Source organism: Artemia franciscana, chromosome 2 (genome assembly GCF_032884065.1).
Source record: "Artemia franciscana chromosome 2, ASM3288406v1, whole genome shotgun sequence".
Classification (NCBI taxonomy): Eukaryota; Metazoa; Arthropoda; class Branchiopoda; order Anostraca; family Artemiidae; genus Artemia; species Artemia franciscana.
In genome coordinates this window covers 41,977,047-41,999,244 of record NC_088864.1, presented here as the reverse complement: position 1 = coordinate 41,999,244, position 22,198 = coordinate 41,977,047, and the positions used below count along the sequence as shown (strand labels likewise).

The following is a 22,198-nucleotide window of genomic DNA, read 5'->3' as shown; positions in this document are numbered from 1 at the left end:
TTAGTAATTTGAACTATTTATTCTACGGCCTTTCTGATTAAGGGATCATTCTTAAAGAATTAGGACAAAATTCAAACTTTAGTGTAAAGAGCGAGGTATTGACGAGGGGGCAAACCCCCTTATATACTTAATAAAAATATACAAATATAGAAGTTCGCTATGTAAGTTAATTTGTAAGTTACGTATATTTATTACTAATAAAAACGTTCTTAAAACAACTAAAAAGTTCTAGTTGCATTTTTAAGTACGGTAACCAAAATTGAAGGGCAACTAGGTCTCCTCCCTCAGTCCTTTTTTATCAAAATCGTCCAATCAAAACTATGAGAAAACCATTTAGCAAAAAAAAAAAAAAATGCAAATCTCGTTTTAATTATTCTTGGGCGCTGAACCAATATCAAAACAGTTCGTGGTAACGAACTGTAGTAAGGAGCGACCCGGCTCAATAGTAACCGAAACTATAAAAAATGGAATTTTGATACCAATAGTTACATCAAAAGAATCGCATTTTAATGCTGATTTTCAATATATATATATGTTATATATATATATATATATATATATATATATATATATATATATATGTATATATATATATATATATATATATATATATATATATATAATATATATATATATATATATATATATATATATATATATATATATATGTGTGTGTGTTTCATCAAGATCAGTTATACCCATCGAAAGTTACGAGCCTGAGAAAATTTGCCTCATTTAAGAAAATAGGAAACACCCCCTAAAAGCTATACAATCTTAACGAAAATCACACCATCAGATTCAGCGTATCAGAGAACCTTATTGTAGAAGTTTCAAGCTCCTATCTACAAAAATGTGGAATTTTGCATTTTTTGCCAGAAGACAGATCACGGATGCGTGTTTATTTGTTTTTTTTTTTTTTTGTTTGTTTTTCTGTTGTTTTTTTCTTCCCCAGGGGTGATCATATCGATCGAGTGGTCCTAGAATGTTGCGAGAGGGCTCATTCTAACGTAAATTAAAAGTTCTAGTACCCTTTTTAAGTGACCAAAAAAATTGGAGGGCACCTAGGCCCCCTCCCACACTCATTTTTTCCCAAAAGTTACCGGATCAAAATTCTGAGATAGCCATTCGGAAAACCTAATAGCTATGTCTTTAGAGACAACTTACTCCCCCACAATCCCCGTGGGAGGGGCTGCAAGTTACAAACTTTGACCTGTGTTTACATGTAGTAATGGTTACTGGGAAGTGTTCAGACGTTTTCAGGGGGATTTTTCTTGTTTAGGGGGGAGAGTTGAGGGTGGGGGGTTGCGTGGGAGGATATTTCCATGGAGGAACTTTTCATGGGGGAAGAAAATTTCAATGATGGGGCGCGGGATTTCCTAGCATTATTTGAAAAAACAATGAAAAAATAAGAGCTAAGAGCTCATATGGCAGTTGTGACGAGGCGAGAAGAGCTAAGAGCCAAGAGATCATATGGTATGAGCTCTGACAAAATTTTCTGAATCAATAGATTGATTTAAAAAGGAAAATAGGAGGCTTAATGCCGGTCAGGGTTTAAAATAAGAGCTCTGAGTCACGATGTCCTTCTAAATATCAAAATTCATTAAGATCCGATCACCCACTCGTAAGTTATAAATACCTAATTTTTTCTAATTTTTCCTCTCTCTTTAGCCCCCCAGATGGTCGAATCTGGGAAAACGACTTTATCAAGTCAAATTGTGCAGCTCACTGACACGCCTACCAATTTTCATCGTCCTAGCACGTCCAGAAGCACCAAACTCGCCAAGTCACTGAACCCCTCCCCCCAACTCCTCCAAAGAGAGCGAATCCAGTAGGATTCTGTCAATCACGTATCAAGGACATTTGTTTATTCTATCCACCAAGGTTCATCCCGATTCCTCCACTCCAAGTGTTTTTCCAAGATTTCTCCCTCCAACTCCCCCCAATGTCAAAAGATCTGGTCGGAATATGAAATAAGAGCTCTTAGACATGAATTCCTTCTAAAAATCAAATTTCATTAAGATCCGATCATCTATTGATAAGATAAAAATACCCCAATTTTCACGTTTTCCAAGAATTCCGGTTTCCCCCTCCAGCTCCCCCCAATGTCACAGGATCTGGTCGGAATTTAAAATTATAACTTTAAAGCACAAGATAATTCTAAATATAAAATTTCATTAAGATCTGGTCACCCTTTCGTAAGTTACAAATACCTCAATTTTCAAAATTACCCCCCCCCCCCAATTCCACCAAAGAGAGCAGATCCGGTCCGGTTATGTCAGTCACGTATCTTACACAGGTTTCTATTCTTCCCATCCAGTTTCATCCTGATCTCACCGCTTTAAGTATTTTCTAAGATTTCCGGTCCCCAATTACCCCCCCCCCCCCCAATTACGCTTGATCCGGTTGAGATTTAAAATAAGAGATCTGAGTTACGAGTATCTTCTAAATATGAAGTTTCATGAAGCTCCGATCAATCCTTCATAAGTTAAAAATACGTAATTTTTCTTATTTTTCAGAATTAACCCCCCTCCCCAATAGAGCGGATCCGTTCCAATTATGTAAATCACGTATCCGGTCTCCAGTCAGGATTTAAAATAAGAGCTTTGAGACACGATGTCCTTCTAAATATCAAATTTCATTGAGATCCGATCACCCGTTCGTAAGTTAAAAATACCTCATTTTTACTAATTTTTCAGAATTAACCCCTCTCCCAACTACCCAAAAAAAGCGGATCCGTTCCGGTTATGTCAATCATGTATCTAGGACTTGTGCTTATTTTTCCCACCAAGTTTCATCCCAATCCCTCCACTCTAAGTGTTTTCCAAGTTTTAGGTTTCCCCCTCCCAACTCCCCCCCCCAATGTCACCAGATCCGGTCGGGATTTAAAATAAGAGCTCTGAGACACGATATCCTTCTAAATATCAAATTTAGTTGAGATGCGATCACCCGTTCGTAAGTTAAAAATACCTCATTTTTTCTAGTTTTTCAGAAATAACCCCCCCCCCCCAACTACCCCAAAGAGAGCGGATCCGTTCCGTTTATATCAATCATGTATCTAGGACTTGTGTTTATTTGTCCCACCTAGTTTTATCCCGATCCCTCCACTCTAAGTGTTTTCCAAGTTTTAGGTTTCCCCCTCCTAAATCCCCCCCAATATCACCAGATCCGGTCGGGATTTAAAATAAGAGCTCTAAGATACGATATCCTTCTATACATCAAATTTCATTGAGATCCGATCACCCGTTCGTAAGTTAAAAATACCTCATTTTTTCTAATTTTTCAGAATTACCCCCCGTTCCAACTACCCCAAAGAGAGCGGATCCGTTCCGATCATGTCAATCATGTATGTGGGACTTCTACTTATTTTTCCCATCAAGTTTCACCCCTATCCCTCCACTTTAAGTGTTTTCCAAGATTTTAGGTTTCCCCCCTCCAACTCCCCCCAATGTCATCAGATCCGGTCGGGATTTAAAATAAGAGCTCTGAGACACAATATCATTCCAAACATCAAATTTCATTAAGATCCCATCACCCGCTCATAAGTTAAAAATACTTCATTTTTCTATTTTTTCCGTTTTAACCGGCCCCCCACTCCCCCCCAGATGGTGAAATCGGAAAAACGACTATTTCTAATTTAATCTGTTCCGGTCCCTGATACGCTTGCCAAATTTCATCGTCCTAGCTTACCTCGAAGTGCCTAAAGTAGCAAAACCGGGACCGACAGACAGACAGACCGACAGAATTTGCGATTGCTATATGTCACTTTGTTAATACCAAGTGCCATAATAAATATGAAAAGTTTTTTCTACTGAAAGTAAGGAGCAGCATTAAAACTTAAAACGAACAAAAATTATTACGCAAATGAGGGGTTGATCTCCTCGTTATACCTCACTCTTTACGCTAAAGTATTTTTAGTAATTTCAACTATTTATTCTACGGCCTTTGTGATTCAGAGTGTGATTTAAGTTCTAAAGCTCAAAGCTCAAAGTCACTAAAGCTTAAATGGGACATTTAAGCTTTAGTGTAAAGAGCGAGGTATCGACGAGGGTTGAACCCCCTCATATACGCAATAAAAACATACGAATATAGAAGTTTGTTGCGTAAGTTAATTCGTAAGTTACGTATAGTTTTTACCAATGAAAACGTTTGTAAAAAAAACTAAAGTTCTACTTGCCTTTTTAAGTAATCAAAAATTGGAAGAGATTTTGGTCTCCTCCTTCACTCCTTTTTTCTCAAAGTCTTCCGATGATTGCAATTAATTAATATGCAAATTTTGTTTTAATTATTTATTTGCGGGGAGCCAAGATCAAAACATGCATTAATTCGAAAACGTCCAGAAACTAAATAGAAAAAAAAATTTAGCTGAAAATAAGGAGCAACATTAAAACTCATCACGAACAGAAATTACTCCGTATATGACATGGGCTTTTCCTCCTCAACGCCCCGCTCTTTACGCTAAAGTTTCTTACTGTTTTAAAAAGTAGAGTTAAGAGAAAGAGTCAAACTTTAGCGTAAAGAGCGGAGAGTTGAGGAGGAAAAACCCCTGTCATATACGGAGTAATTTCTGTTCGTTTTAAGTTTTAATGTTGCTCCTTACTTTCATTTAAAAAAAACTAGTTTTTTTTCTAATTAATTAAATAAAAAAACAAACAAGCTAAGTAAGGAGCGACATTAAAACTTAAAACGAACAGAAATTATTCCGTATATGAGAGGGGCTGTCCCCTCTTCAACGTCCCGCTCTTTACGCTAAAGTTTATTTTATTGCTTTAAAAAGTAGAACTGTGACAAATAGTGAAACTTTAGCGGAAAGAGCGCGACGTTGAGGAGGGGACATCCCCATCCATATACGGAAAATTTCCTGTTCTTTTTAAGTTCTAATGTCGCTCCTTACTTTCAGTTGAAAAAACTTATTTTTATGGCACTTGGTATTATCCAAGTGACATATAGCAATCGCAAATTCTGTGGGTCTGTCGGTCTCTCTGTCTGTCGATCCCGGTTTTGCTACTTTAGGCACTTCCAGGTAAGCTAGGACGATGAAATTTGGCAGGCGTATCAGGGATCGCACCAGATTAAATTAAAAATAGTCGTTTTCCCGATTTGACCATCTGGGGGGGGGAGTGGGGGGCCCGTTAATTCGGAAAAATAGAAAAATTGAAGTATTTTTAACTTACGAACGGTTGATCATATCTTAATGAAATTTGATGTTTGGAAGGATATCGTGTCTCAGAGCTGTTATTTTAAATCCCGACCGGATCTGGTGACATTGGGGGGGAGTTGGGAGGAGGGAACCAAAAATCTTGGAAAACACTTGGAGTGGAGGGATTGGGATGAAACTTGGTGGGAAAAATAAGCACAAGTCCTGGATACACGATTGACATGACCGGGATGGATCCGCTCTCTCTGGGGTAGTTTGGGGGGGGGGGGGTAATTCTGAAAAATTAGAAAAATGAGGTATTTTTAACTTACGAACGGGTGGTCGGATTTCAATGAAATTTGATATTTAGAAGGATATCGTGTCTCACAGCTCTTATTTGAAATCCCGACCGGATCTGGTGACATTGGGAGGAGTTTGGGTTGGAGGAACCTAAAATCATGGAAAACGCTTAGATTGGAGGGATCGGGATCAAACTTGGCGGGAAAAATAAGCAGAAGTCTTAGATACGTGATTTACATAATTGAAACGGATCCGCTCTATTGGGGGGGGGGCTAATTCTGAAAAATTAGAAAAAATGACGTATACGAAGGAGTGATCGGATCTTCGTGAAAATTCATATTTAGAAGGACCTCGTAACTCAGATCTCTTATTTTAAATCTCAACCGGATCCAGCGTCACTAGGGGGGCAGTTGGGGGACCAGAAATTTTAGAAAAAACTTAAAGCGGAGAGATCAGCATGAAACTGGATGGCAAGAATAAAAACCTGTAAGATACGTAAGATATATAAGATACGACTGACATAACCGGACCGGATCTGCTCTCTTTGGTGGAGTTGGGGGGGGGGGTAATTTTGAAAATTGAGGTATTTGTAACTTACGAAATGGTGACCAGATCTTAATGAAATTTGATATTTAGAAGGATCCTGTGCTTTAAAGCTCTAATTTTAAATTCCGATCAGATCCTGTGACATTGGGGGGAGTTGGAGGTGGAAACCGGAATTCTTGGAAAACGTGAAAATTGGGGTATTTTTACCTTACGAATAGGTGATCAGATCTTGATAAAATTTGATATTTAGAAGGAATCCATGTCCCAGAGCTCTTATTTCAAATCCCGACCAGATCTTTTGACATTGGGGGAAGTTGGAGGGGGGAAATCTTGGAAAACACTTGGATTGGAGGAATCGGGATGAAGCTTGGTGGATAGAATAAGCAGATGTCCTTGATACGTGATTGGCGTAACAGTACTGGATTCGCTCTCTTTGGGGGAGTTGGGGGGAGGGGCTCAGTGATTTGGCGAGTTGGGTGCTTCTGGACGTGCTAGGACGATGAAAATTGGTAGGCGTGTCAGGGAGCTGCACAAATTGACTTGATAAAGTCGTTTTCTCAGATTCGACCATCTGGGGGGCTAAAGGGAGAGGAAAAATTAGGTATTTATATCTTACGAGTGGGTGATCGGATCGTAATGAATTTTGATATTTAGAAGGACATCGTGACTCAGAGCTCTTATTTTAAATCCTGACCGGCATTAAGCCTCTGATTTTCCTTTTAAATCAATCTATTGATTCTTAGAATTTTGTTAGAGCTCATACCATATGAGCTCTTGGCTCTTAGCTCTTCTTGAATCGTCAAAAGTGCCATATGAGCTCTTAGTTCTTGTTTATATATATTTAATCTTTAATTAGAAAGCAAGCTTTCTTCAAGCTTTCACTATATTACTTTTTTCATAGTTAAGACCTAGAACTGGGAATCAGGAAAAAGTTCCCTTTTTCATCGTTAGTAATTTCAAATTCTTTCAGCTCGAACTCGAGGTATTTTCGCACTGATAGGAAATTTTATAGCTTTGATTTATGCCAAGTTAATCGAAGAACAAGTCACATTTGGGCATAGACGCGATATGTTGTTTATCGGGTTGTAAGTATAGAAGTTGCGTGGAAAAGTATTGTGCCTAGTTTCATATGTCACAAATTTAAAGGCTTCAGCATATTTGTTTCAAAATTTTGCGCTTTCATTAAGATTTTCTTGGTCCTGTCATCACATAATTTTAAGCTGATTGGTAAATACCTATCTATGGTTTTCCTACATCTTGAAAAAAAAATGTTTTTAACCGTCTTATATGCCCGTTTGCCACAATGCAATTTTTACATTATATTCTCTTTGGTGGAGGGACTTACAGCTGTAAGTTTCCAATTAATCAAATCACATCGATTTTTGGCCCATTTTGGAACCTTTTATCCTCCCCCCACCCTATCAAAAATATGCTCTCCTTATTCAGACAACAATCCGTGACAGCTTCAAGCCTATCAAAAAAAAGTATTTTGGTCATATTTGGGCTCCATTTCCAGAGGGTAGCCCAACCTCCAAGCTAAAATTTTATTGTAATTTAAAGCCTACTTGGCTTTGCGATTTTATAAAAATAAGGTTTGAGCTGATCAGGATACCATTCCCTCAAACGAAGTTTTTATATAGTAGACTCGTTCTGGCCGGGACTTACGGCTGCAAGTTTCAAATTGACCAGGGACTACACGGCTATGCCCCATTACTGAGTCACCTAACACCCTCCCTTCAAACTCAAATGTGATGTCCCCTTAGTCCTGGCAATGATCCTTAGAAGTTTCAAGCTGAGCCGAAAAAACTTATTTGGATCCCCATTTAAAAGGGATCATATCCTTAAACTATAATCTTTTTTATACATCTGGATCCACTTGGTCAGAGAGTTACAGTTTTGAGTTTCATGAAGTTCAGAAAACAAAAAAGTTGTCTGGTCTCTTTTAGGGATCCATTTTCAGTCGAACCAATATTTTTTTTTTCAACCGGTCAGGATTCCTGTTCTTGTCTATTTTAATTTTTTTCTGACCTGTTTCCAGCCTGTTTCTGTCTTCGGAATTTCCAAAATCTGTGATTATGGGCGTTGAGAGCATGGACCTGATCTGGATTCGAAAATTGTGTTTTTGCCACTCGTGCGGTCAAATTGAGATCACATGGTCTAGTATGTTTTTCCTAGCCTTAGGAAATATATCTAAAAAACAAAATGTAAATAGAATGTCGCAGACATCAGTAGCCAACTTGCCAGACCAGTGAACATGTAGACGAGGCTTCACTACGACGAAATAAAATTTTTCCATTGATATGTTGAATTTTGGTTGACTGTTATGGTGTAGTTCACTTAATCTATGCGGTACAACATAACCCTCCACAACAAACAATGGTACTTGTGTATTATACTGAACACACTCAAGAAGTTAGGTTAATCGGAATGAAAGATACAAAAATATGATGGAAATATAATGCTTTAGAAACTAAATTATGGAAACTACAACCAAGAATTATGGAAAGCAGGCCGCCCAGAACGCATTATATTAAATTCCTAACCTAACCCCTAACCACCTCTATATATTAAATATTTAATAAAAATATACCTGTATCGTAGTTTTTCTCTCTCTGATTAAGGCTGGCCTAATTTTAACCGATTGTAGACAGACGAACCGGTTATTCTCAAATCAAAAACACAGATGACGTTTCGAGTGTTTTCGAAATAATACACAAGTACCCAAACAATTTTCATATTAATTCAACAAATATAGTTCAACGTAGAACATAGTTCAACATACATGCTTCCGCTGCCTCTTTTCACTAGCAACCTCCTTGTATTCACGATGTGGAGTTGCTAATCTTGTGATCGGGGGGTAAAAAAGAAATGATAGGTGCCGAAAGTAGATTAGTGTTGAAAGCACCTTCGAAACTGTTCTATATTAACTTCTAATTTTCATCATTGATTGTACTTGTTTCTTTGTTTTTCTTTTTTATTGATTACTCTGTTAATGTTGTAATCTTACATTTATGGTGGCAATAAAGCAATACATACCTGCACACGTATGTATTCGATTTATTCACCCCGCTAAAAGAATTTTAAGTTCATTCTCAATTAGTTGCTCAGATCTAATGCATAATTCTGAAGGGCAGCTCATCTACACGTTCACCGACCCAAATTTAAATCTTGCATTATGCTGTGCATGATTTTACAAATCCACTGAAAGTAAGTCAGACTAACTCATTCAATTAGCCCAGATTACATGTTAGAAAAATCAGTGGTCACTGGAAGAAGGGAAAACAGAAAGAGCTCATCTCCAAGCCGCATGCAGTTGTTATTCTGTATCTGAAGAAAATGGAGTACATCTATTAGTAGTAATATCTAGACAGTCATCATAATAGACTAACTTTTAAGTGTCTACATTTAATAATTTGAGACGGAAATCTATTAGTGAGACAGATATGGACAGGTATATCGAGGCGCACACTACTTTTGAGACCCACCTACTTTCGTTTCGAAAGTACCTGGATCCTTTTGGAATTCGATGGGCAAATAGTTGCAGTCAATAAGATCTTTTAGAGAGATTTTAGACCGCTAGCCTTTTTTTTATCCAGGTGGTAGCAGGCTTCAAAGTTTCCAAATTCAATCCCTGAAGCTTCCAAAATTGAAGTCAGCTACCACATGGACTGCATATGTTACTGGTCTTTAACTTCCACAATCTCTTGGATCCATAGGTTAGATTCCTTTGTGATTTTACTGTATGATTGGAGGTGTGAAGAGGGCATCCTCCTAACCCTAATTCTTCAATTAGCGTTAATATATTACTTTTTCTCCTTGCGTTAGTTTTATTTTACTCTTTATGTTTCTTTAAGAAGTTTTTGAACGTCATAAAAAAAGACCAGCACAAATAAACCGAGTCTTGAGGTGGCAGTCTTGAGGTCTTCATATCTGAAGGGCAGTATAATCATGATTGGCAGAAATATATTTTTTTGTCAACAAAATAGATTTTCAGATCATCTCAATACACCAGTGCGATCAATTTTTGAGACTTAAGTCTTTTCAAGTTGCGACTCTACAAAAAACAACGTAAAAAATGACTATTTACCAATGAGATGGCTTGTGAACCTGTGGGTGTCGATGGCTTCAAATCTGGCTAATAAAAATTTCACGAAAAAACAGGACGCAGCGCTTTATAACACTATCCTTCTTTTTGTGTGTTTCAAGAAATTTTACATTTTCAGGTTTGCTTTCCTCAGTAACTGGATCATCTATTTTACTGTATCCAGATCAAGAGGAAGAAATAATTCTGAGTGGAGCTGCACTAAAACTCCGCTGCGAGGCCAGAAAAGAAACTTATTGGCATTTTAATGTTTATCCTGATTCGGTAAGCTTATTTTCGGTACTCTAATCTAAAGTGAGCTAGCCTCATTGTTGGACTGGATAAACTATTTTTTCTGGGATCAAATCTGTTCATTGTGAGTGAATTGGATGGATTAAAGAGATACAAGTTTGTAAAGTGTTTTTTTTTTTGTAGAATTAATTTAGAATATGTCTTAAAAAAAAATCAAAGAAAGTTAAAGAGCAATATTGAAACGTAAAGCTAGCAGAAGTAAAGTAACGTAATTAACATGAATAACCACACCAAGCTTAAAACGAACAGAAATCCCCACAAATAAGAGAGGACTACCACTCCTCAAACCCACTAAAGCCTAGAGGGCTGTATGTGGTTCGCTGAAAACTGTATACATATTGAACGATGACTTATTTTTATAACATGCAAAAAAAAATATTGATGAATTTTACGACAGACAGTTAAAAGATTTTCTTCCAATAAATGCATTAATGACACTAAATTTATGTTTTTATAATTTTAAAAAGACGCTTCTTTTGTTACTATTTTTTCTTCGTAAATGGGCACTTTTGGAGCAATTGGTTTAGTGTGCGGAAGCAATATTTTGCATTAAAAATTAACAGATAGTTTGTCAATTCATTGTCTACGTATTTGAAAGGAATTAGTTAAAACGAAAAAAAAAATGTTTGTGAATATTTATTGAATATTGATAAATTACGCTAAATTGATTGTTTAAAATCAAATGGTATACAAGAAAAGTTATTCCTGGAAGATTTATCAGTTTAAATTTTCAATGCTGTTGCGAAAAAAGAAAGCTGTTTAAAATATAATTTGCGATGGCTACGCAAAAACATTGCAAGTTTAGTGTAAATCCTTTTGGTCTGGACCGGTTGAAAATGTTCCAAGTCTACGAACTTCTTTCTCTCTGAGCTCGAAGATAATCTAAGCCCAGTAAGTCCTTCTGGCCTTCTGGTCTTCCTTGTCGAATAAGTACTTTTGGTTTAGGCTGATTGAACATATCTCAAGCCCCTTGATCCCTTTTGATCTGAGCTGATTTAAAATATTCCTTGTTTGATAACTGCTTTTGGCCATGCTTTGCTTGGACGTTCGGACTTTAGATCCTCGTCTGCCTTCATTCTTTTTTTCTTTTTCAGGGAAAACTTCGAGATATATAGCCAATGATTCTAAGGTTATTCTGAACGTATAGCCACAAATCTAGGATTCGAAAAGTAGTCCTACAAAAAAGGCATTTTCCCAACTGTCACCTCTTCCCCCCTCTCCAGGAGTAGTATATATGAAATACAAAATTAGTGAGAATATTGTGTGAATGTGGATGTAGATGTCTTTAGTATTTCTACAGGTAAAAAGTGCTTGGCTTGTTAAATAAAAAGTAGGCTAGATAAAAACGTAAAAAAGTCGAGAAGAACAATTTTTTTAAACATTACTTGTAAACTAAAGAGTAGGGAAGGATAATGAATAAGCGAAGGTAATGAGTCTGAAGTGCATGGAAGTTGGAACCATGGAAATTTTGACTAGTAGTAACCATTACGTTGGAATGAACGTAGTTTGTTTTTTCATTGAGCACCAATCTGGTTAAGGAATTTACCAGCAACTCCTGTTTAGAGTTCCTTATTTTCCTATGTAGGCTATGCTACTTGATGATAATCCCGATGTCATTATATTTCAGGACCTCAATAAGCAGCAGCACGATATCGAAGAACGAAGTAACGTAACCTCCTGGAGAAATCCCGATAGCGACTTTTCGTTTATTTCCGAGTTAACTGTCTCAAATGCCTCTTACTTGGATACAGGATATTTTACTTGCGCTCATGTTGGAACTACCAACTTCAAGGACATATTTAACGCCAAACGTATCTATATCTACGTTGATGGTCAGTAACTTTATATTAATATGGTTGAGGATTACCCTTGCGGATAATATTACCACCATTAGGATATTTTAATTTGAGGTTTATTAATAATGATAATAGTTACATTGTGGGAGGAACACGTTGATTTTATCTTGTTTTTTTTTTATGCAATCGGCCTCAGGTTAACACCGGGACGACTCTTCGTTTTTTTTTTTTGCGGAAAGCATAGACCTCAGCCCGCGTTGATGAACAAAATACTATACTTAGGATAGTTGCTTGTTCGGGGGAAAAAGATGGTTTTCGACTGTCCTTCAGCCAGAGGCAACATTGTGCGAAATGAAGTCGAATTTCAAATCATGTATCAGAGAAGTAAGTAAGCAAGACGGCACTAGACCTTTAAGGTCCAAACCGGCGGTACTGATCTCTGTTTCATGGCCCTCCAGCCAGGAAGTGCAATGGGGGGGGGGGGCTGGGGGTCAACCATCCTGTGCTTTCGCACACTTCCTGCTTACCTTCCTCAGATTTCTCCAGGTACCCATTTAGAACTAGGTGGACTTTGGATGAGCTAACAAAGTCACACTACTGATGCCCGTCCCAAACCAAATAACCGGCCATGCCTAGTATTGAACCCTTGGCCCATGGACAAAGAATTCTCAAGCCATCGCGCCAGCCACTTAGCTGGGACGGCTCCAGATCATCAGATCTTGTATCAGAGAAGACTCTCTGAAATTGTTTCGTGAAGATTTTGTTCCTTATAGGCGTGTTTATGCTTCGAATGAAAAGTTCTATTTAAGCAAGCCCGCGCCAGTTTCATACTGAGATTAGAAAAGGATCATTTTCTACTGGGCTGAAAGAGCTGAAATCTGCTAATAAAAGCTATTGTGGTTCAAAGTAGGTCTGAGTCCTTTAGACAGTACCTCGTTTGAACTGCCGTCATATAAAATTTTCAATCAGTATGGTTTGGGAACCAAAGTGCACCGCAGGTCCTTTTAATCATCACCTTTTTAGTCTAAAGGTTGGCATGTTGCTGCTCGTTTGAACTGCCAGTGGGCAAGGCTTTTCAACCAGTATCAACGGAGATAGAAAATGTGTCTATGTCCCCTCTGTTACTCCGCCCTCATCCCTTGGTGCTCCTAACGGCAACTTTTTAACAGAGCGAAAGCTATGTTGCACCGTTCTTAGACGGGATCAATATGGATAATTTTCAATCTGGATAATTGGAGAACAAAAGCGAATCAATGATCGCTCCAATACTGCTTCCGCTCCCACCGCCACCTTCTCAGTAAAAGGATGGGCTTACTGCATCTTATTTAAATCAGTAACATGGAATGGTTTTCAGTATGTTTGATTGGCCGCAAAATGTAGGCGCCAAGTGTTGCGGTAAGCCCATAATTTAGAAGTGTGCAGTGTTAGTTTTGAAGCAGAATCGCAAAAGGATCATTTTATTGCAGGCACAAGGTGGGTCAGCTGTCAGACTAGCAGTCCTCCATCCCCAGTCTTTCAGAAGAAATTTATACTTATTTTAGTTGAGTTTTGACTGGAATTATGCATAGATTTTCGATCTGCAAGATTGGAGGCACGAGATGTAGCGAGGCTTCTCTAACACTGCCAACTTTCAACCAAAGGTTGGCGGTTTATTTTCTCAACGTTGGGTTAGAGAACTATGAAGCACTTATCTTGATTCAATAGGTCAGGAGAAAGAAGATTTCCAAACCTTTCCAGGGTTCTCACATCCGCTTGCAGTACGAGTACCTTTGGCAAAGGGGACGAATGTTCAGAGGCGTATGCCGCTTCTGAACCCCATCTTCCTTTAGAACGAAAGTGCCTAAAATAAAATGGATCATGGTAAATGAAAATGGATGAGTAAATGAAACATAAAACGGACAAACAACACGAAAATAGGTCTGGACACTCTAAAACTGCAGAAAGGCTGGAGTGTCACCTTTGATTTTTAGAAAATGACATATATTTTGAAGTGTTTTTATTTTTCATAACATAAAAAAAACTAAATGATACTTATCAAGCCCAGAGTATTTCCAATAATAAAGACATCTGCAACTTTCACTTTAGTTTTTCTATTTTAAAACGACACTTATTTTCGTTGCTACTTTTGATTTAATTCAAAAGTGTAGATAATTGATCCGTAATTAAAGCCGTTCATTTCCAAACTATCCTTTTTAGTTTTCAGGAAAGCAGAAATGACACTCTAGCTTCAAGGGAGGGCGGAAGTCCCACTTATCTGTGGTAATTTATCTTAAGTTCGGATTGATTATCCAGTTCAGTTTCCGTTCGTTTTGGGTTTCATTTATTTGTTTATAGTATTACCTGTTTATTTGAAGTTTAGATCATCATGCGACTTTATTTCTCCTTGGTTGGACCTTAATATCGCACTTTATGTCCTTTGACAAATTTTTCTCTGACTTAGTTTTTCAAAAGTTGATCCGCAAGAAAAGTCTACCTTTTTGGTTGTTAGCTCACTTTATGCTTATCAGCTGCACTTTATGATTATTAGTCTTCGCCTAAACTAAAACAATTGAGTGTCAAGATGTCACCTTCAGTAATTTACATTGACTCAGCTGAAGAATTTTATAGTAGGCCTACTACTATATAAGTATGGTTCACGCAAGAATGCAGACGATTCGTCCTATCATTATTTTTAAATGCTATTACTGGTGCGCATGTTTAACTACGCTAAGTCTGATCGGTTCATTCCAGTAATGAACAAAATTAGAGCAAGGTTGCCACCAGGGTTAGTTCCTAACCGTGCATTAAAAAAAAAAATGGACAAAATCCAGTAGTGAGTTAAATTTTAAAACTGTGTCGCAACATGGATAAGGAAATATGGCAGAAGTTTGCCATTCCTTTTCAATGATGTGTAAGGACATGGATAAATCACCTGAGAGAGGAACGGATCATACAGTTGTGTAAATAGTAGAGGGATGGAATCCTTTTAACATAAGTATCTAACTTTTCTTCAACAAATTCCGAAAGTACATTTATAGTTTGATCTTATTTTGTTTCGAGACTTATGCTGATACTATGAATGCTTTACACCAAATATTTCTGCAATTCATTGTAAAATCTATTTCAATTCTTGGTAACATCCATAGTATCTCATCAAAACGTAGGAGAAAATAGTAACAACAATAACGTAACTATGGCCAGTAGGAAGAAAAAGAAGAATATTTACACGAATATTTCGCCCTGTATCAAACAAGGCGTGTCCAGCACAGAGAAGAAAGAATGTCAAACAAAACTAAATAAAAAAGGTGGAAATTTGGAAATCAAAGTAGAATAAAAAGAAAACAATCAAGGGAATTATATGCTATTGCTATTCCATGACATAAACCTGCACCAGAGCTCCCAAGTCCCAACATACCGAATCGCCTAAAACAAGAATCTATGCTGTGTGTATAGGTGCACAGAGGCTCGAACCTTAAAGAGGGAAGAGGTCTCTATGTGATTCTTCTTAGATTGTGGGTTTTAAAATGAAATTCGTTAAGCAACATTTATTTGCTCGAGGGTTTTCTTCAGAGTTGTCTAGGAGGGCCCTCTCACCGCCAACTTTTGATTGAAAGCCTTTTAACAAACTTCCCCCTCCAATACCCCGACCCAACTTCGCACAGACATTGTTAAACTATTCGGACTCAAGATCATTGAAATTATTTAGGGAATCGTCAGAAATTACAGGAACTAAATTCATTGATTGATTTATAGGAAACTTATACCTTAAGATCACACTATTTATTGTCCTAAATGCACAGTTACACAATTTAAACACAGTTGTGTGTTTAAACGCAAATGCACCATTCTTTTTCAATCTTGCTTACCGTACCAATATAGATTCTTTCCCGAAAATTAAATAAAAAAAAAAGTTTTTTTTAAATGAAAGTAAGGAGCGACATTAAAACTAAAAACGAACAGAAATTACTCCGTATATGAAAGGGGCTTTTCCTTCTCAACGCCCCGCTCTTTACGCTAAAGTTTGACTCTTTCTCTTAACTCTACATTTTAAAACAGTAAAAAACTTTAGCGTAAAGAGCGGAGCGTTGAGAAAGAAAAGCCCCTTTCATATACGGAGTAATTTCTGTTCGTTTTAAGTTTTAATGTCGCTTCTTACTTTCATTTAAAAAAACTTGTCTTTTTTTTATTTAATTTCTGAACGTTTTTGAATCAATGCATGTTTTGATTTTGGCTTTCCGCCAAATAAAACAAAATAATTAAAACGAATAATTAAAACGAAATTTGTATATTTATTTTTTTTGCTAAATGGCTTTCTCATAATTTTGATCGAATTATTTTGAGAAAAAAGAGCGGGGGAGGAAGCCTAGCTGCCCTCCGATTTTCGGTTAATTAAAAAGGCAATTAGAACTTTTAATTTTTTACGAATCTTTTTACAAGTAAAAGATATGCGTAACTTATAAATTAGCTTACGTAAAGAACTTTTTTATTCTCATGTTTTTATTACATACTAGCTGTTGGGGTGGCGCTCCGCGCCACCCCAGCACCTAGTTGGTGGGGGTGCTCCGTCCCCCCCCCCCCAAGCCCCCCCGCGCGTGTAAGTCTTTACGCGCCATATTAGTTGTGTCCCTCTGTCCCACCTGTGAATAGATATATATATATATATATATATATATATATATATATATATATATATATATATATATATATATATATATATATATATATATATATATATATATATATATATATATATATATATATATATATATATATGTTATATATGTATATAACATATACATATAAATATGTATATAACATAAACATATATCTATATATATATATATATATATATATATATATATATATATATATATATATATATATATATATATATATATATATATATATATATATGTTTTTAACTACGTGAAACTTGCGAATATACAACATTCTTCGCTGTCCCATTGTCTGTGCATATAAATAGATTGTCAGGTTTACTGACTCTTGAACATGCAACATATAATTGTCCATGGGAAAAACAATCCGTATTCAGATCTATACCTCATTATTCTAATGATTGCCCTTGGGCTTTGTTGATGGTGATTGCTAATCGAACATTCCCTGTGTCCCCGTCGTCATTTATATATCCCCCTGTGCCCCCCGGCGTTCCCGTTGTAGTTGTGTCCCTGTGTTCCGGTCGTCATTTATATTCCCTGTGTCCCGGTCGTCATTTGTGTCCCGGTCGTCATTTGTGTCCCGGTGTCCCAGTCTGTAATTTCTCTTTGAGTGTCCCGGTCGTCACTTATATTCCCGGTGTCCCGGTCGTCATTTGTGTCCCGGTCTGTAATTTCTCTTCGAACATTCCCTGTGTCCCGGTCGTCATTTATATATCCCCCCCTGTGCCCCCGGCGTCCCCGTTGTAGTTGTGTCCCTGTGTCGCGGTCGTCATTTATATTCCCTGTTTCCTGGTCGTGATTTGTGTCCCGGTGTCTGTAATTTCTCTTTGAGTGTCCCGGTCGTCATTTATATTCGCTGTGTCCCGGTGTCCCGGTCGTCATTTTTGTCCCGGTGTCCCGGTCTGTAATTTCATCAGTCGACAAACAACTTCATGACGACATACAGCTCAATCCTTATAATGACGTCAGTCGACAGACACACAAACAAACAACTTATTTTTATATATATAGAAGATAGATAGATATGAGGGTGTTCGCCCCCTCGTCAGTACCTCGCTCTTTCCACTAAAGCTTAAATTTTGTCCCAATTTATTAAGAATGACCCCTGAATCACAAAAGCCGTAGAATAAATAGTTGAAATTACTAAAAATACTTTAGCGTAAAGAGCGAGGTATTAGGAGGAGGTGGGCCCCTCATATGGGTAATAATTTCTGTTCGTTTTAAGTTTTAATGGTGCTGCTTACTTCCAGCCGAAAAAAAACTTTTTCATATTTATTTTTTCATTGTTTTTTTTTTAAGTAATGCTAGTAAATCCTGCGCTCCCTTCATGGAAATTTTCTTCCCCCATGACAAATTCCTGGATGGAAAGTTCCCCTAGCATATCCCCCTCTTCTCAATCCCTGCCTCCAATCGAAAAAATCCTCCTGAAAACGCCTGTACACTTCCCAATAACCATTATGTAAGCACTGGCCAAAGTTTTGAACTTGTAACCCCTCCCACGGGGACTGTGGGGGAGTAAGTCGTCACTAAAGACATAGTTATAAGGTTTTTCGACTACGCTGAATAAAATGGCTATCTCAGAATTTTGATCCGTTGACTTTGGGAAAATAATTAGCGTGGGAGGGGGCCTAGGTGCCCTCTAATTTTTTGGTCACTTAAAAAGGGCACTAGAACTTTTCATGTCCGTTAGAATGAGCCCTCTCGCAACATTCTAGGACAACTGGGTCGATACGATCACCCTGGGAAAAAAAAAAACAAAAAACAAATAAACACTCATCCGTGATCTCCCTTCTGGCAAAAAATATAAGATTCCACATTTTTATAGGTAGGAGCTTGCAACTTCTACAGTACGGTTCTCTGATACGCTAAATCTGATGGTACTTTTAAGTTGAAGTATTTTCTAGAAGTTCTATCTTTGCTACACAAAATTTATTAGTTAAAAAGGCCAGGGAAAGGTTAAAGAATAAGCTAGTTCATTTTAAGGTTCTTGGAAAAAGAAGCATGTTTTTGAAGCTGTGCCGATTTTTGTCTGATAACAGAACTTGAATAAAAGGCTCCTTAAAATTTGAAAATATGGATTGTGTAAACAGAGCATAACGAAAAGGTTTGCGTGCTTTTGGGTGCTTGGGTGCAAGTTTCTATTGTCCTTACATCTTTTACTATTATGCACTAACCCATCACTTTCAACGCTTGAATGATATTACATTATATATTTCAAAATATTAAATTTAATTTTCTTTTTACCAACCCTTTTTCTTATATATTAATAAGGTCAGTAATCATCTTTTCTTTCCCTATTGTAGGTATAATAATAAATTTAAGAACTTGCTCAAAATGTAAATAGACTATGCCTAGGGTTGCTCCTCTTTGTGATTAGTCTTATACTTTTTTTTGTTTTTATGACAATAAAAGACAAAAACTTTCAGAAAACGATTGACAGGTGATATTTAAAAATATATTAAAAATAATACAAATTGAAATAAAACAATTAACCTTTCTAAAATGTGGAAAAAATGCCAAAATTTAGGAAAATAGCGTTTCAAAAGCCAAAGATTAAGACGCAAGTTAATGATTGATTTGCAAATATATTTTAAAACATGCAGATAGAGTGTGTTTAAAATATTTTTATTAAATTATTAAGATGATGTTATTCACAACAATGTACAAAGCGCTGGCTATTGCAGGGAAACGTTGTGCGAGGAGCTAATATATTGCAGAAAACACACAAACTCATATGTTAAGCAAAAAAGTGAAGTATTTGAAGAAGGTAAATGCCTTGAATTTTAAACAAAACAGGTGTATTCGTTTGTTAATATCCATTTTTACGTATGCAAGTTTCTAGCGCATGTCTAATTTTGTAGCCCCTTTTTTTTCTTTTTTTTTTGTTATACAAAATCAAGTGGGCCCACAAAACTAACTAAGTGTGCGATAGTTTTCCACTTATTAACTTTTTTTCTAACTTTGCTTGATGTTCAAGTTGTACATAGCGAATGACTTAAAACCTGTTTTTTTTTATCAGGGCTACAAAAACGGCAATAGGTAAACGGTTCCTTGTTCTATATTTTTGCGCTGTTAGAATCAACTAAAAAAAACCTCTATCGAAAATATCTTAATTCCAATACTAACTTTATTGCATAGTATACTTACGTAGTATTGTTTGTTCTAACAAAAACTCTTACAAAAACACACATTTAATTATGCCAACGTTGCTAGCTTATTTTTCCTAATGGGCTAAGGATTTCAGATACGTCAAATGGGCATTTGCTTCCTTTCCTGTCACTGACCCAGCTCCAGGTTATAACAGTTACCCATCATGGTCGAGCTGTACTTCCTTGCAAACCCTCAACCCCTGCTGTATCGGTGGTCCTCAAGAAATCTGGCATGCAGGTACTAAGGTCCTTTTTTCTTCTGTGCCACGCTTATGTCAATACACTGCTTTTATTTGGCCATGCTTAGGTTTTAAATCGAATAAACTAAATACCTAATCTGATATTTATATTAATATTTCCTTATTAGGTAATTTTGGGTTATGTTTTTGGCAGCAGAGACTACTTTTGTAAGGCTGCTGAACAATCCCCAAGATAATTCTTCTCACTTACGCGGTTACTGTGGCACCATCGCTTCTTCGTTTGCTTCTTTATTATGTTCATACAGATTTGAAAATAGGAAGTACTAAGACATAATTAGGATAAAATTCATATTAAATGGCTTTATAAAATAGTCTAAAAAGTTGCCATAGGCAAACTATTAAAAAAAAAAAAAAAATGTGAAATGGAATTCTATCCGGAAATTTCATCTTGCTGCCACTATGTTGACCTACGTAATGTAAAGTTCTAAGTGGGGCTGGGATGTAACTGAAATTGCTTACGTTACGGAAAAAACTTGCTGTATAGGCCTATATAACGTAACATAAATTCTTAAATTATGCTAACATAAAATGTTCTACGGTGTGTGAAAGCACTATAATCCTCGATACATCATATGTTTGATCTCTTTTAGCACTTTTTGGTGGTGGGGAGGAATAGTATTCTTCACATATCTTGGGTAGTTGCTCAACTTGGCTGTTATTCCATTTTCTGCACTGTATTCAATGCCATGAACGATCTGTTTTTACCTCAGTTTTGGGCCAGTAGCGTCTGTACACGCTACTCCACTACTTAAACATAATTTAGAAATATCCAAAACTAAATTTTGGATATACAAATGGAAGTGACTGTTACCATTTCCAGCCTTTTTGGGATAACTGTTAATAATTAATAATAAGTCATATTAGGGTAATAGACCAAGAAAACATATATACCAATAGACCAAACATGTAGACCAAACTTGGTCTTTAGATAGACCAAGGAAACATTTATAAGACTTCTGAGACAGTACTATTGCAAAATTTCTGCAGGTTCCGCGCTTGTGCCCTCCAAAATTATGGGATTCGTATGGTGTTCCGCAATAATTTTTTTTTATTTCAATGTAGTTTGTCCACTTTTTAATTTGTTTTTTACTGGTATCTCCTCCCTAAGATAAGTGACAATGATATTTACTCATCTATACTTCTTTTATGTTAGGGCATCTTTTTCTCTGAGAAAAAGATGAGATAGTAAAATCTGAGCACCTCATTCCGCTTTGCTAATCGTTTTAATATCGACACGTGGTTTTTAATGCCAACACAGTGCTTGTTCGTCATTTGTGTTGCTTTACATGTTTAATGGGTGCCTGTTTAGCTTGGCTTGCTTTCAGACGATGTTCAGCTAATTGCAGCACCTGAGGCAGACATTCATTTGATCAGTGGAATGGCATGGAGGGTTACTACACTACCATGTAAACCCACTTTACCGTGGATAAGCATGGATCTTTATAAAGACAGTGAAAAGGTAAGTGGAAGTCTAAGTGTCAGTAGATATTAGATTTTAATTGATTATTTCCTATGATATTAGCATAGGCGCCTTCACAAAGAGGGAGTGGAACAGAATGGGAATTGGTCTCTCTCCTCCTAGAAAACCTAAAAAGTTGAAAATGCACAGTATTATATAATTGGCTTGTAAATATGATATTTTTCGTGAAAAAAACTTCTCCCAGTATCCTCCCATCCCGTTGTGAAAGTTTTTTGTTTGTTTGTCTGCTTCTGGGAGAACGTCCAGGGGAACTCATAGGGTTTGAGTTTGCGCAAAACGCATTGTCTTTTCAAAAATAAATAAATAATTGGATTCACTGTTCGTAATTGGGATGCTTTTTGGATCTGCTCTACAAATTTAAATTTTAATAGAACTTTAATTTTAATAGGTTTTTAATCTTTCGACAAAAATTTTATAAGGCAGTGACAAATTTCTTTCCAAACCTTTTCATGTCTTATAATGTAAAAAAAAAAAGACAATTCCGA

At 36.7% G+C, this 22,198-nt stretch overlaps 1 protein-coding gene across 9 annotated transcripts in view; it reads left to right on the top strand.

Annotated features, from left to right (window-relative positions):
* Window positions 1–22,198, top strand: part of LOC136041867 (vascular endothelial growth factor receptor 1-like) — a 100,727-nt gene that overhangs the window by 3,935 nt on the left and 74,594 nt on the right. For 4 of the 9 annotated variants that reach the window (XM_065726669.1, XM_065726677.1, XM_065726652.1 and 1 more), the window contains exons 2-4: window positions 10,204–10,346; window positions 12,001–12,205; window positions 20,069–20,211. In XM_065726669.1, coding sequence (XP_065582741.1) covers window positions 10,204–10,346; window positions 12,001–12,205; window positions 20,069–20,211 — 491 coding nt within the window. Of the gene's footprint in view, window positions 1–10,203; window positions 10,347–12,000; window positions 12,206–20,068; window positions 20,212–21,558; window positions 21,693–22,198 lie in introns of those variants that run through there. The other 5 variants (XM_065726683.1, XM_065726662.1, XM_065726696.1 and 2 more) reach the window with 3 other exon arrangements.